Genomic DNA, 15152 nt, shown 5'->3' on the forward strand with positions numbered 1-15152 from the left:
CTGGGGTGAAACACCCACCTGTATCTCCAGCTGCTGTACCACTTGCATCTGGACTCGACACTGGGCCGTGCTTCGGTCGTCAAGTGCATGTTCTGTGTTGAGGTGTCTGGGGAGGAGAACACGGAGGCTTGGTTAGGCCTGGACGTGCCCAAAACTCAGCCCCTCTGCTGGGGCCACACCTGGGATCAGCCCTGACCTGCAAATTGCTCAGCTATGCTCCAGCACCGCTGCCCAAAGCAGGGTGAGCATGGGGGAAACTGAGGCACGGAGGTGACTGAGCACACCAGGCTGTGGCACCACCCCAAACCCAGGCTGGAGGACACTCAGCCCTACCCGAGGCAGCCCAGGGGTGTTTAGGAGCAGCCTCTGGCAGAGGGAAAGCCCATGGATTTTCCTGGAGCAGGCTGCTGGCAGGAGGTGCCAGGAGGACCTGAGGAGCAGGTTCCCAGGACAAAGGCAGCGTCATGGGAGGCTGCCTTACACGCTCCAAGGAAAGCCCTGAGGGCAGAAGGTGGCATTTCCAGGCTGCTCCCCATGCTGCCACTTTCCTGCCTCGTGTTCACAAGGTGCTTTGTTTAGGAAGCACCAGGACCTTTAGTCCTTGATGCCCTCCCTCCTCCTCGGGGAGGGAAAGGGCTCCCAGGGACAGGAGCCAGGGACATCCAGCCCCAAACCCAGCTGGGGACAGAGCCAGCCCCAAGGCCAGGCCCTGTCCTTGCTGGGGTGGGCACAAACCCAGGGGATCCTCACTGGAGAAGAGGGATGGTTTGGAGGGGGACTTTGGGCAGATGCCACCCTCAGAACAATCCCAAAAGGTGATGCTGGGGGGTCCCAGGAGCTCTGTGCCAGATGCTCCCCAGACTGAGGCTGAGACATTCCAGGAGAAGGCGCCTCAGGAGCTCTGTCCAGGCTGGCTCTGGATGCAGAGGATGGCAGGAGTCTCCCCCGGCTGCCTGTGAGAGCCTTCCAGCCCCAGCATGCACAGACAAGCCAGGGAAGCAAGCCCTGCTGCCAAACCCATCGGTGAGCAAAGCCCCCAGAGCCTCAGCCCTGCTCCTCTCCCTGCACAGCACAGCCAGGGCACGGCTGCTTCTCCAGGGGAAAAAAAGCCATCTGAGCCAAGTGGGAACGGAGCCATTTCCCACTGACCTCACCCTGATCAACCACGGCTCCGAGGCCACACTGCCCCCTCTCAGCCCAGCACAGACCACCCGAGCTGCTCCATCAGGGGGTGCTCAGAGCAGCTCTGAGCTGCTGCCCAGACTCAAGGCAGGGTCCAGGCTCCAGCTGAGCTTGGCCTTTGGGAGCTACGAGTTTTCTGTCTGTCTGTCTATCCCACACCCCAACATGTGCCCAGGTGTCTTGGTTTAGAAGACACCAGGTCAGCAGGGAAGGGACAGAAACCCTTCCCCAGAGCTGCTGGGAGGCTGCCCTTGTGCCCAGGGGGACGGGAAGGTGGGACACAGGGACCCTGGCTGGCACAGCACGGCTCTGCCAGCCCCGTGACCCTTCCCTGCCAACTCCAGCTCCCATCCTGGAGCTTGCTCATCTGCCCCGTGCCACCCAAACATGCCCTGCCAGGCAGGAGGAGACGCCTTATCTGGCTTCACCCTGTGACTCAGAGGCAGAGGAAGGAGGACACAAGAGTCTGAGTCATCCTCTCATGCCCAGGCTGCCTTCGCACCTCCTCATCCTCCCGGGCAAGGCCTCTGCTCAGCTCCTTCCCTGAGAAAGAGTGGCACAGTCCAAGGGATGTTCCCACCGGAGCCAGCGCAGAGGACAGAGGATGAGTTTGGAAAACCCCAAAACCCGCCCGCCGCGCAGCGCGGTGCTCGCCGAGCAGACAGCCGGGGAGGCGGGGGAAGGAGCCCGCCAGCCCGTCAGCTCCTTCTGATGTCTTTGCTAAAAATCCTGGCTACAAAGAGATCTAATTGCAAATGAACTAATTAAGTAAACCTCTGACGAAGCGTGAAAACAATTTGTTTGACCCTGACGCTAGCAGAGGGCTCTCCGACAGCAGAGTTAATCAGTCAGCGCCGGAGCCCACAAGCGGTGTCAGCGGTGCCATCTGCCATCTGCTGCCTCCCCCCGCGCCCCCCAGCAGGGCTGCCAGCCCCCCTCGCCTGCTGCCGGCGCCTGCCCGGGCTCTGGCCTCCTCCAGATCGTTCATTCATCCAGGGTTTGGCTTGGAAGTGCTCATAAAGCTCATCCCATTCTACCTTTGCCATGGGCAGGGTCACCTTCCACTGCAAGCCAGCCCGGCCTCGGACACTTCCAAGGATGGGACAACACCAGCAGCAATAACTGCTGTGTTTTCTCCTTCTCCATGTGGTCACCCAGCTCTGGGAACACACTTTGGGATGTCTGAACCAATTCCCAGGATCTTCCCCTCCGCCAGCTCCGTTCTGTCCCAGGCTGAGTCAGAAAAACCTTCCCCAAAAAGGTGACACTTACTTGACAAACTGCCCCAAGTCCTCACAGAGGGTTTCGCAGCCAGGCCACTTGCACTCTCCGTGGCCGTAGAGCGGGTGGGAGCCGGGGGTCTCTTCATGGGAAGAGCTGCACAAGAGGGAAAGGAGCCTTCAGATGGTGCATCTGAGATGCTCCAGCATTCCCAGGCATGGGGACAGCCCCGGGACACCCACGGTGATGGCTCCCTGTCCTCTGTGGGTGCAGCAAAACAGCGCCAGGCTTCTTTCATGGGGTGGGCAGAAACCCCCCACCCCTCCCAGCCCTGGGGGTGATGGATCCCAGCCCCCTCCACCTCTCCAGGAATAAAAACACAAAGTGCCAGGGCCCGACCCGGCTCTACCTGTCCCTTCTCGGCGTGTGCATGGTGCTCTGTCCATTGGGCAGAGGGTGATGGGAAATGGGAGGTGAGACCTTGGCGGCCGAAAACGAGGTAGAGTTGGAGGTGTTGGTGGTGAGGTCAAGACCTTCCTGCTTAATGCTGTCCTCGACGGGCTGGGCGGCCGTGACCTCCTTCCAGAGCTGCTGGAGGTCTGAGGGGCAAACAGCTGTGGCAGAGAGTGACCAAGGTCAGCACCCAGGGCTTCCTCCCTGCTCCCTGACTCCCCAAATCTCACCCAGCACTGGGACAGCATCACCTGGAGATGGGCACAGCAAGGGGAGGCTGCACGACCCCATTGGGAAATCCAAACCAAGGCACCTGCAGCACCCACAGAGCCACTCCCAGAAGGGAGGAGAGCCTGTTTTCCCAAATCCTGGCACCCCCCTGCCAGAGGAAGAGGTGCCCCAAATCCTGGCACCCCTGTGACAAAGAGGTGCCCCAAATCCTGGCACCCCTGTGACAAAGAGGTGCCCCAAATCCTGGCACCCCTGTGACAAAGAGGTGCCCCAAATCCTGGCACCCCTGTGACAAAGAGGTGCCCCAAATCCTGGCACCCCTCTGCCACAGGGACCCCGAGCCCAACCCTGCATGGCTCCGACTGCTGACACCATCACCCCCCAAACTTTGGGGGCATCACAAAACCCAACACCACAGCCCCTGCCCAGCCCCCCTCAGCCAGAGCTGGGCAAGCTCCAGCCCAGGAGCCCCCCCAGGCTGGGGTCCTTACCTTGGGGCAGGGTCTGCAGGGGCACCGTGCCCTGCCCCGGGGGGAGGCTCACCAGGCCCTGGCGCTGCAGGTTTAACAGGTGCTGCTGCTGGAGCTGCTGCATCTGCAGGAGCTGCTGCTGGAAGGCCAGCTGCTTGTTCCCCAACGGCTGCTGAGACAAAAGGAGGGACAAATCCAAGCCTTATTCCCGGCCTGGCAGGGCAGGCGGGGGCTGGAGGCCGCGGCGAGGGGCGCTGGCAGCGAGGGGTGACAGCGGTGGGGACACCGCGCTCGGCCGTGCCTCCATCCTCTGCGGGGCCTGCTCAGCTCCCGGCTCAGCCGGACGGAGGCTTTGATCTATCGGAAGAGGAGGGGAAGGAAAGGGAAAAGGGGAAGGGAAAAATAAAGCGCTGGAAAGAAAGGGAGAGAGAGGAGCTGTGCCGGGAGGGACTCGCAAAGCCCGGCTGGGGGGGGTCCTCATGGGGGAGGCTCAGCTGCGGGGTTGGTGTAAAAAAAAGGTGGGGGGGTCCCAGCAGGCAACAGGCACAGAACTCTCCTGTAAGGCAGAAATTTATCCCTGTTTGTAAAAAAATTACAGTTATGAGCCTTTTCTTGGTGAGGGGCTGAAAGTGGTGCAGGGGAGGGGGTGCCCAGTGCCAGCAGCAGTGTCCCCACCCTGGCCACAGGCACCCCCAAGTAGGTGCCTCTCCCCCCACCCCCCCAAAGCTGGCCAGGCTCTGACCGGCATCGCTGGCCCTAAACTAGTTAGGCAGGATGGGTCCCTGGGGAGGCGCCGAGAAATCCATGAGAATTAAGTGAAGGGGAGAGAATTCAATTAGGGCTGGGGACAGGCAGCTGCTAATCCGAGCCGGCAGGGAGAGGGGAGCTGCCCTGGGGCTGCCCGGCCTCATTAGTGGGGCAGGCGGCTCCGTGACCCCGTGAACCCCCCCAAACCCCCCTGTTTGGACAGACGGTGCCGGCAGGGAGCGAGGAGCTGGGCTGGGGGCACATCCCCCCTCTCGCTGCACTCTGCAGCCCCCCAAAGGATTATTTCCATGTTTGTGCTCTCACTGAGGAGCACAAGAGCTCTGCAGTCAGGATGTCCTGTTTTGTGAGCATCGAGGGGATTCAGACCCCCCAGGCACTGGGAATTCCGAGGAACTGGTGATCCCTGAGGCTGCATCAACAGGGAACAGCAGACAGACTCTCTGTGGCAATCCCAGCCCATGACTGGGTTCTTTGGGGCAATCCCAGCCCATGACTGAGTTTGGGGCAATCCCAACCCACAACTGAGTTTGGGGCAATCCCAGCCCATGACTGAGTTCTTTGGGGCAATCCCAGCCCAAGACTGGGTTTGGGGCAATCCCAGCCCAAGACTGGGTTTGGGGCAATCCCAGCCCATGACTGAGTTTGGGGCAATCCCAACCCACAACTGAGTTTGGGGCAATCCCAGCCCATGACTGGGTTTGGGGCAATCCCAGCCCAAGACTGGGTTTGGGGCAATCCCAGCCCAAGACTGGGTTTGGGGCAATCCCAGCCCAAGACTGGGTTTGGGGCAATCCCAGCCCATGACTGGGTTTGGGGGCAGCACCCAGGGTCTCACTGGATGCAGGTGCACCCCTGTGGATGCTGTTGATGCTCAGCCTTGGCTTTGTGAATCAGAGGGTGAGGATGGGCTCCAAACCCCTCTCTGCAGCATCAGGCACAACCACGTGTCCTGGCTAGGGTACAGATGGAGTTTAATTCCAGTTTCTCAGCCTCGGAGAGACGTGTGGACTCTCCCTGTCCTCTCCACCCCTTGGCCACAGCAGAATTGCCTCCCCAGAGTCAGATCTGGATCCTCCCTGGCTCTGTCTCAGCCCTGCACCTCTGAGGCTTAAAGATCAAGGCACAAATCAAAGCAATTCCTGCTCAATGAAGAGAAATCCCTGACTCCTGAGCCACTCCTGAGGGCTCCAGGCCATGGGATCAGCAGGATGGAGGGAAAAGGGCAGGACCAGGCTGCAGCCCGAGGGCTTTAACAGCAGCTCCTCTGTCCCCCAGGGTGTCCCCTCCTGGCGAGGGGAAGCTCTGCCACCGTGTGGGATGGACACACTGGCCTCGCCTTGCTTAGAAACAGCAGCTGGGGTGGGAAGGGATGGGATGGGACAGGATGGGATTCTCCTCCTCTTCCCGGCTCCACCACCGCCCTCCCCGAGGGCCTCGGGGCAAGCCCGAGCTCTGCTCCAACACAGCCTCATCCACGTCACTTCCAGGCTGTGGTGCTGGGAGTGGATGAGGTCAGGAGGATCCCTGGGCACGCTGCCTGCATCCCACAGGCCAGCCCGGCTCTCCTGACCCGGCCTGGTCGGATTCAGACCCCCAGAGCACCCCGGGCAGCCCTGACCCACCCGTGACTCTCCAGGGATGCTGTTGAACCTGGTGATGCGAAGGTTGAACCTGCAGCTTCACATGCCTCAAATCCCACGTCCCCCCAGCTTCCACAGACCAGGAACAGGAGGAGCAGCCCCAGGAACACAAATCCAAGCCAAACCAAGCTCTGGTCCTATGGGGAGCCGACCTGCCATGTCTAGGGAGCAACTGTGGCACCACAGACCTCTAAAGTCCTGAGTGATGGGTGGATGCAGAGCCACCCACCAGCCCACGGGCTCCAAGCCAAGCTTTCCCTGGACAAACCAGCCTGGGGAGAGCCTGGATGACAGCCCCAGCTTTCCCAGAAATCTCACACCCCTTTGATTCTCACAACCCCCATTCCTGTTGGAAAAGCCACTCCAGGAGGAGCTGGCTCTGTGTTGGGGCTGAATCCTTGGGCTTGGCTCCCCCAGCCCATTCCCAGCACAGGGCTGGGGGTCTGCAGCATCACCGTGCATTAGATGCAGCTGAGTGGGTGCAGCTACCGGGGCAAGAGGCGCCGTCACTTTGATTTATGAGCACATCAGGAGGAGTTTGCGCCGTGACACGCGGGACTGACAGCAGCACTTCATTAAGCTGACACCGGGGTTAGGCGCCAGCAGCCCCCCCTCCCCACCCTGCCTGCCTCAGGAGAGGGACAACCCCTGCCCTCAGCAGCTCTGGGGACACACAGAGACCCTCCCAAGGGATTTTGGGGTCTCTGCACCCCGTTGTTGCTCAGAGGAACCGAGCATCCTGGGAAGAGCAGGATGGGAGACACGAGGATGAGGGGCTGCACCACAGCTCCTTGTTTCCCCCACATCCAGGACGCTGCTGGAGGCTGGGGGGTGGCCTTCACACCCCAGCACAGGAAAATGCTCCAGGATGGGCTGGAATGTGCCACAGCTCATCCTAGTGGGATGCATGGATTCATGCATCAGTTGCCTCGCTCTGCCCCTTCCCCATGCCCCCAGTGTGGTGCAGCACCCATGGACACAGAGCATCCTTAGGGACAGGATGCTGCTGACAGGCTCTTCCCACACATTTCCATCCTCTTATCTGTCCTCCCCTTCTCTGGGGCACCCCCAGCTGTGCTGCTCCTGGGGAGATCAGAGCTGCTCCTCCAGGAGATGCTGCCCCTGCCCCAGGGAGATCAGAGCTGCTCCTCCAGGAGATGCTGCCCCTGCCCCAGGGAGATCAGAGCTGCTCCTCCAGGAGATGCTGCCCCTGCTCCCGGCTCCTTCCTGGTGCCCTTCCCACCTGCAGCTCCTGCTCTGAGCTGCTGACTCACAGCAGTGCCAAGAGGAGCCCTTGGAATCAGGCGGAGGGGATGCAGAAGGAGCTGGATTTACAAATCCTGCAGCGGGGCAGAAATTGAATCTGGCAATGGGTTTCCCTGAAAGGTCCAGGGGTGGCTCTGTGGAGGCATCCCAGACACTCCAGCTCTTCCCTGAGTTTCAGGGAAGCCACAGCATCACCATTCCCAGCAGGCAAACATGAACACAGACTTTAGGAACACCAGCTTCCCAAATTTTTGGTGTGAAACCAAAGCTTACCCAAGGATTTTGAGGAAGGAAAACACTGACATCCCCTTGCTGGGACCCTCCTCAGTGCTTTCCCCAGCTGGAAAGCTGGACCCACACCCCTCCAGCAGCATCCAACACCCCTTCCCCCTCCTGCTACACCCTTTCTTGTTGGATAAATTTCCCATCTCCTCTGTACCATTTAATTAAAAGTTAACACGCGCTTTTTAAAGCAGAGCCCGCTAAGCAAGCGCTTTGTTAGAGCTTAATTATATCCCTGCTCGGTGCTGCAAGAGAACATCGCCAGGGCCAGCAGGAAAGTCCTTGAGGAAGCTCACATTTACGCCTCCCCCGTTTCCCGGAGCACCAGCAGCTCCTGGAGATGGCTCTGATAACCCTGAGCCTGTAAATGCACCAACATCCCACACTGAGAGCCTGGCTGAGGCTGGAGCAGGTGACCCTGAGCCACTGCAGCCACACTGGTCCCCTGATGCCAACGTGGCTTTGCCATTGAGTCCCCCTTGTGCCACCCCAACACAGAGTCTGAACTTAAAATCTTCCCTCCCTGCCAAAAATCTGAGCTTCAAGTGCTGGGTGTCTGTCAGGGTACTGGATTTTGGGTGGAGTGATGGCCACAAACAGCCCCAGCAGCTCTGCTTGCACCAGGGATGTGGAGGGAGTGGTTCAGGAGCTCGTCCCTTGTCACTGGGAGCTCATGGAAGGACACTCAGCAGAGGGGCAGCAATGCCAGACATGAATTCTGCAAAAATGCACTGCAAAAAAACCCTGTCTGAAGCATTTTAGGAAGAGAGAAGGGCAAAAATACCCAAGGAAAAGGAAGGGAGCAGTGCTGTCTGCTGGTTGGGCTCTGTCCTCAGCCTCTGTGTGACCAGCACGGCCCCAAAACACAGCCACAACCCCTTGGGGGGCATCACTGTGCCCTTGGGGGCAAAACCTGCTGTGGAAAGGGGGTTCACAGGAGCACAAAATGAGTCTCCACCAGGCACCGGCCTGCCCAGCACTGCCAACGGGGCCCTGGGGGGCTGAGAGCCCTGCCCACCTCAGAGCCTCCTGAGGAAAAGCCCTTTGCTGGGATCACTGCTGTTTCTCACATTCCCTGGGCTTTGGAGAGCCGCCCTTCCTGGCAGGAAAAGCTCTGCTTCGGCTGCCACCTGCCCAGCCCTGCCCACCCACAGGGCACTGCTGCACCAACTCAGCCAGGACTGGGCTGCCCAAGCTGAGCCTGGCAGGGCAAGGGCTGGGCTGAGCCTTCCCTGATCCCATCACGGGGGGATTTGGGGAGTCCTCACTCTGTGCTGGGGGGCTGGCACCTGTCCCTGTCACCAGAGAGGCCCCTCTGGTGCCCCACACCCCACATTTTGTGGATGCACTAGGTCGCAGGGAAGGAGGAAGAGGAGGAGGAAGAGGAGGAGGAAGAGGAGGAGGAAGAGGAGGAGGAAGAGGAGGAGGAAGAGGAGGAGGAAGAGGAGGAGGAAGAGGAGGAGGAAGAGGAGGAGGAAGAGGAGGAGGAAGAGGAGGAGGAAGAGGAGGAGGAAGAGGAGGAGGAAGAGGAGGAGGAAGAGGAGGAGGAAGAACAACTCCCAGTGATTGGACTGGCCACCCTGGCACATCGAGAGCAGGATGTCCCCATGTCCCATCCCTGTGGCTCCCTGGGGTGCTGGGGTCCACTTTTAATTTGCTGCCAGCTCTGCTGGCCCGGTGCCCTCCAGGTGAGCTCACCTCTTTGGGTTGCTGCTTTCCGGCTTGCTGCTGGGTCAACAGCTGCAGGTGAAGCTGCTCCTGCTGCTTCTTGTAGTATTCCTGCAGCTGGGAAGGGGAGAGAGCAGCAGGATCAGCAGTGGAACCACCCTGTTCCCACCTCACCACAGCGTGCCCAGCGCCGAGGCTTCGGCACAGCCATGCAGGCTCCTGGCACTGTCACCAGGGCAGGCTCCCTGTGTCACCCGGGGCAGGGTGGGAGGGAAAGGACCCACCAGGGGAGTCAGGGCAGCAGAGAAGCCCTGGGCACGCATTGCCAAAGGCTCTGGATCCCCATGGCCCTTGAACCTCCCCAGTGCCAACCCTGCTGTTTATTTTAATGCCAACCTGCTGCCCCTTGAGAGAAAAGCAGGCTGGCACATCACAGAGCATTTCAGGGTGGGGAAACCCCAGTTTTGGCATGATGGGACCCCAAAACATCCCTGACAAGTGCTGTGAGAGCCAGTGGGGTCCCAGCTGGGGAGGACTAGGAGCAGATGCAACCCCTGGCCTGTGAGAGCTGGGGGTTCAGTCCTGCAGTCAAAACACCCCCTCAAATCAAAGCAGAGGTTTTTGCTGAGCCATTAAAACAGGGATAAACCCCCTGGATCCACAGGGAGCCACCAGAAAAGGTCCCAGTGTCCACATGCAGCGCTGGGATCTGCTGGCATCGCTGCCAGCTCTTGCCTTGGCCCCTAAATAAACCGTGGGTGATGGATTTGCTGCGTGCAGGGAGGGGGAGAAAGGCACGGGGAGGTCAGAGAGACCCCCCCAGCCCCCTCGCAGGGGCTCAGGAATGTCCCTGGGGATGCCGGGAAGCCTTTATCAGCTCGGGGCTGCCGGCAGCGAGTGGCTGTTTGTGTCGGAGAACAGGTTTGGAGGGGCTGGGTGTTTACCCCTGAGCCAGCCCGAGCCAGGGCGCTGCGGCGTGGCCGGGCTGGGAGCAGGAACATTGGGTCAGGGGTGAGAGGTGTGATGTTTGGTTTGCTGCCGGTGGAGAATGTGAGCTATTCCGGCCTGGGTTGTTTAATTTGCAGTCAAACGTGTTTCTTTATCCGGCTCCAAAGAGGCTTGTGGAAGGACCCACCCAGGGTAGTGTTTACCCTTTGTTCTTTCCCTGGGGCCAACCTTGAATCCTTATCAGCCTGTTTGGAGTAAACAGGTACTGGAGGCAGGAGGAAGGGTGTGGAGGATGCTTGTGGGGTTTCTCCCTCTCTCCCTCCTTCCCGCCGGCGGGAGCTGTTTACCCAAGCAGACCTATTTTGTTTCAGAGTGGAAATCTGCTTTTTTTCCCCTTCTCCTCGTTTTTCTTCCCTCCCCATCTGAGTAAAAATCTCTGGAAAAGCTGAGAAAGGCCATGAGAAACAAACCTCAGCTCTGGAGCTGGTCACAGGCACCTGCCCAAAGCCCAGCAGTGGCCACGGGGGCTCTACCCCGGGCACATTGAACCAAGAGCATCCACCCCAACCCCGGCTTTCCCCAGGAGCTGGGCAGCCCCAAATCCCTGAGCAGGAATGCTGTAGGTTTTGAGACCCTGGCTCAGGGTGGCAGCACCAGCACTGGCAGCACCTGCAGCTCTTTTCATCCCTGGACGTGCTGGGAATCCCAAAGGAAATATGTGGAAAGCAGAAGGAGGAAAGGACCCATTCTTCTGCCTCCAACAAACTCCAGCATTCCCAGGCCCCGGTGGGAATTGCCTGGCTGGATTCAGCTCCAGTGCAGCGTTACCTGTTGCAGCATTATTGCCTGCTGCTGCTGCAGGAGAGCCTGGAGCTGGGGCGGGGACAGGATCTGCTGCATCTGCTGCGGCGTGATCATCTGCGGGGACATCATGGCCACGGACACGGGGACCTGCGACAGCAAGGACACGTCACCACTCCCAACCCAGCAAAACTCGCCCCAAACACCAGCAGTGCCTCTCCCAGAGCATCCTCCGTGTCTCCCACATCTCTGTCACCTCTGGGTGAAGCCCCTGGCCACTGCTCTGTCCCCTGGGACATGGCAATGGCAGGGAGGTGTCCCCTGGTGCTGCTGGCACCAGGATGAAGCTTCCTGAACCGTGAGCTCCCCCACAGCAAGCTGAGGGCTCTCCTTTAAATGCAATTTAACTGGGGGAACTGGGCATCAAACCACAGCTCCCTCCCCTGCTGGGAGCATGGGAAGGGTGGAGGGAAAAGCCAGGGAAGTGGGAAGATACCGATCACCCAAATAACTCTGCAGAGCACCGAGGAAGAGGTTACGGGGTTCTCCAGACACATCAAAGCTTTACCTCCAGCTGACACCAGTAACTCCCGTAATGACTGTGCCAAGAGGAGGGAGGGCCGAGGGAACCTGCCAGCCTCTGCCTTTGGTTATCAAAACACGGGTCCACACCCCAGGCAAAGCTCCTGGGAAGGTGTCAGTGATGGATCCCAGCCCTGCTGGGTCCTGCCCAGGTGGAGCAATGCCCGGATGGAGCCATCAGGAGCTGCCTCGTCCTGGCCTTCCACTGATCCCACAAGCCCAAAGCCCTTCCTGAGGCTCTGGGCAGGGTTAGGGCCTCACTGTAATTTAATGACCCTCCTGGATGCCTCCTATTCCTGGGAAAGCAAATAAGAATTGCTGGGTAGGAGCCACCAGCAGCCACAGGCTCTTCCAGGGGATCCCAGGAAGAAGCAGCAACTCCTTGACACGTGGGATGGGGCAGAGCACAAGCCAGGATCCAGATACATGCCAAGGATCCAGTTCTGATCCAAACTAAACAACTCCTCAGCCCAGCATCTCAGGACCTCAAAGAGCAGAGAAACCCAGCAAAGCCCCACTGGAACCCTGTTTCCTGCTCCCTCCTCTGGCCAGGACCCCTCGTCATGCCCAAGCTGCCCAGTCTGGACCCCTTCCAGCCACTCCAGCGGGGATGGGACCACAGGGTGGCCTCGTGGCCAGTCCCTCCCATCTGTGATGGGTGTCCAGCTGACCTTCAAGGGAGATTGCAAAGCCTTATCTATTTACTCAGGCATTCTGCTGCAGGGAGGCGTGGGACACGGAGAGAGCTCTGTTTGTCACCAGCGTTTCCCCCTCCAGCCACCTCCGTGGCAGAGCTATTGATTAATTCCTCTGACTTCCCACCCAAGGGCTTGGAGCTCAGGAATGAGCCCCAGCACCCTGCAAGGCTCTGGCACCCACCAGAGAGCCCCGAGCCCTCCGTGGCACCAGCACCCAGTGAAGAGCTGCTGTTTGAGCACCCAGGTGCTCCCAGCCAGCTGTGCCAAGCCCCGGGTGAACATCTGGGCAGGAGGGAAGCTGGCGAGGAGAGCGAAGTGCGCGCCCAGGAGCGCCGCTAATTTCCCTCTGCCAATTCATCAGCCGGCAACGTGCTCGGAATGAGAGCCCCTAATTAATTGCTCCTCCACATCCCCCCCAGCCCGGGAGGGCTCCCTGCCCCCTCCCGCGGCCCCTCGAACACGTTTGCTGGCATTTTCAAATCGGAGGCATCCTAATTACCGGAGAGTTATAACACCTTCCATTTCTCGCCCAGCGGACTGACACCCTGTCAAGAGCAAAGAGAATTGCCAGAGGTTTTGACAACACTAATTGCCCCTATAATCTAAAAACACAAAGGAGAGGCGATTAGTCGAGAGGGCCCCAGCTCTCGATCCGACACGAGGTTTTCACAATGTTACAAGAAAACAAAAGTGATGCTTTTTAGAGTTTGATGGCTGCTAACAAAAGCAGAATTATATTTTCATACAACCTTTGTCTGCATTAAATGGCTTTTTTTTTCCTCCCCCCGCCACTCGGATGCGGAGCTGACACGGAGAAATGGTGGTGGATCCATGTGGGGGTGAGGTGGGAATGGGGTGAACTTGAGAGGGGCAGCTCTGCTGCTTCCTTGGTTCCCGTGAAGAATTTCCCCACAGCGTGGAAAACGTTCCTCTCCCAGTTAAGGTTTCCAGGGAAAGCAGCAACTTTTAGTAAAAGAGGAAGTTCCAACTCACAGGTGGTTTTGCTCCCATTCAGCCTATGCCTTGTGAATGTTCCAGCACTGCCTTGGCCCCAGTGTGGGCCAGCAAACCCCACTGCTGGGGGTTCTCTGTCCCAAGCTCTGGTGACAGTGCCAGCTGCCTCTGTTGGGGACAGGGAGAGCTGCTGCTCTGGCAAAACGAGATGGGGATGGAAATGAGGCTGGAAATGTCCATCCCAACCTGGCCAAAATCCCACAGGGACACACCCCAGGGTGGCCCTGGGACATCCCTTCACCTGCAGCCATGGCCCTCAGTGACAAGATTGCCAATGGCAGGGAATGAGGCCAGCCTGGCATCCCTGGGTAACAGCAGGATCTGGGCAGCAACTGCCTCAAAAACTGGGATGCAGGTGGTAAAAGTGAGAGCTGAAGGATGCCCAGCAGAGCAGCACAGGGGCTGTGAGGACTGAATGTCACCCAGTTGCCACCACCCCTGGACACCAGAGCAGCACAGGGGCTGTGAGGGGTGAATGTCACCCAGCTGCCACCACCCCTGGACACCAGAGCAGCACAGGGGCTGTGAGGGGTGAATGCCACCCAGCTGCCACCACCCCTGGACACCAGAGCAGCACAGGGTTATGAGGGATGAATGGCACCCAGCTGCCTCCAGCCCCAGGCACAGGAGCAGCCGGGAAATGTCCTTGCAGCTGGCACATCCCTGGGGAAGCAGGTCCCGGCAGCAGCCCCGGAGCAGCAGCAGTGCCTGGGGACCAGCCCGACGCGTCACGAGCTGGCATCTGCCAGACACCGAGTCAGGAAGGGTTTGACTCACGCCTTGGCCGGCTGCCACCCCGCAGAAACTGCTTACTAACAGCTCTGGCTGCTCCCAGAAACACCCGGCGCTGCTCCGGCCGGCCAGCAGCATCTCCAGGGGCTGCTTTTCCAGGCGGGCCCGCCTGTAATCCCCGTGCCAGAGGACGGGGCGGGAGCAGCAGGCGGTGGGTGGAAAAGCAGGCAGGTATTCCAGGGAATATTCCCTCCCTGAGCCAAAGCCAGCTGAGGGAAGCAGGACTTGGCCGTGTGGAATGAGGCAGGATGGGGTGCGAGGCTCTTGAGAAATTTTTCCTAGATTTTTTTGGGTTGTTTTTACGGGAAGAGGATTGAACTTGCAGACAGAGCGGGGAAAGCCACGGCCCGGCAGCCTCGGCTCGCAGCAGGGCTGTCATCAGAGGGACAGTGCCCTCCTGACCCCGGGGACAGCTGGCTTGGCACGGCCTGGGGACATCCTCAGTCAGTCTCCAAACATCCCTGCTCCGGCTGTCACCCAGGCCAGGAGGTCACTGCAGGAGCCACCCCGTCCCCAAGGGCCACACGTCACCGCCACTGTGGGAAGGGGCGGCTCCTGGTCCTTGCCTCAGCCACACAGCCCAAACCTCGTCCCCTCCATCCCTGCTGGCTCTGGGATCTTTGGGATGAACACCCCTCTCTTCCTCTCTGGAGGGTGCTCCTGGTTTCCCGCAGAGCTCAGGGCTGCACATCCTTGCTCTGATCCAATCTTGGGGTTTAACTCAGAAAATGTTTGTGCTGCTTTTCCTAATTTTAACCACTCTTTTCAAATCCAAACCCAATAGAAACAAACCGAGGAGGCTGGGAACAGAAGGGGGGAAACAACCACCAAAAGCAGCTTCGAGTTGTGGTGTTTTAGGGGCAGGGGATGAGCAAATCCCACCCCAGAGCACCCAATTCTCACAGGAGAAGAGCAACCCCAACGCCCCTGGCACATCCCAGCCTCCCTTCCTGCACCCAGCATCCCTGGGCGAGCTCCAAGATCCAGCTGGCTCAGACAGTCTGGGACTGCTCCCAGTGCCTGGGGCCAGGCAGTGATGCCACTGACACCGAGGTGACCCCAGCCATGGCTTATAAACCCTGAGGGGTGGCACAGGGCCACCTAAACACTGCTGTGTCCCCTCTGGACCTCACCAG

General features: G+C 59.5%; 1 protein-coding gene across 4 annotated transcripts in view; it reads right to left on the minus strand.

The window, feature by feature from the left end:
• Nucleotides 1–15152, minus strand: part of FOXP4 (forkhead box P4) — a 56189-nt gene that overhangs the window by 10709 nt on the left and 30328 nt on the right. For 2 of the 4 annotated variants that reach the window (XM_058856061.1, XM_058856063.1), the window contains exons 4-9: nucleotides 10958–11080; nucleotides 9212–9298; nucleotides 3579–3729; nucleotides 2813–3017; nucleotides 2455–2559; nucleotides 19–106 (exon numbers count right to left, since the gene is read on the minus strand). In XM_058856061.1, the coding sequence (XP_058712044.1) occupies nucleotides 19–106; nucleotides 2455–2559; nucleotides 2813–3017; nucleotides 3579–3729; nucleotides 9212–9298; nucleotides 10958–11080 (759 nt within the window). The remainder of the gene's footprint in view (nucleotides 1–18; nucleotides 107–2454; nucleotides 2560–2812; nucleotides 3018–3578; nucleotides 3730–9211; nucleotides 9299–10957; nucleotides 11081–15152) is intronic. The other 2 variants (XM_058856062.1, XM_058856064.1) reach the window with 1 other exon arrangement.

Source organism: Poecile atricapillus, chromosome 23 (assembly GCF_030490865.1).
Source record: "Poecile atricapillus isolate bPoeAtr1 chromosome 23, bPoeAtr1.hap1, whole genome shotgun sequence".
Lineage (NCBI taxonomy): Eukaryota > Metazoa > Chordata > Aves > Passeriformes > Paridae > Poecile > Poecile atricapillus.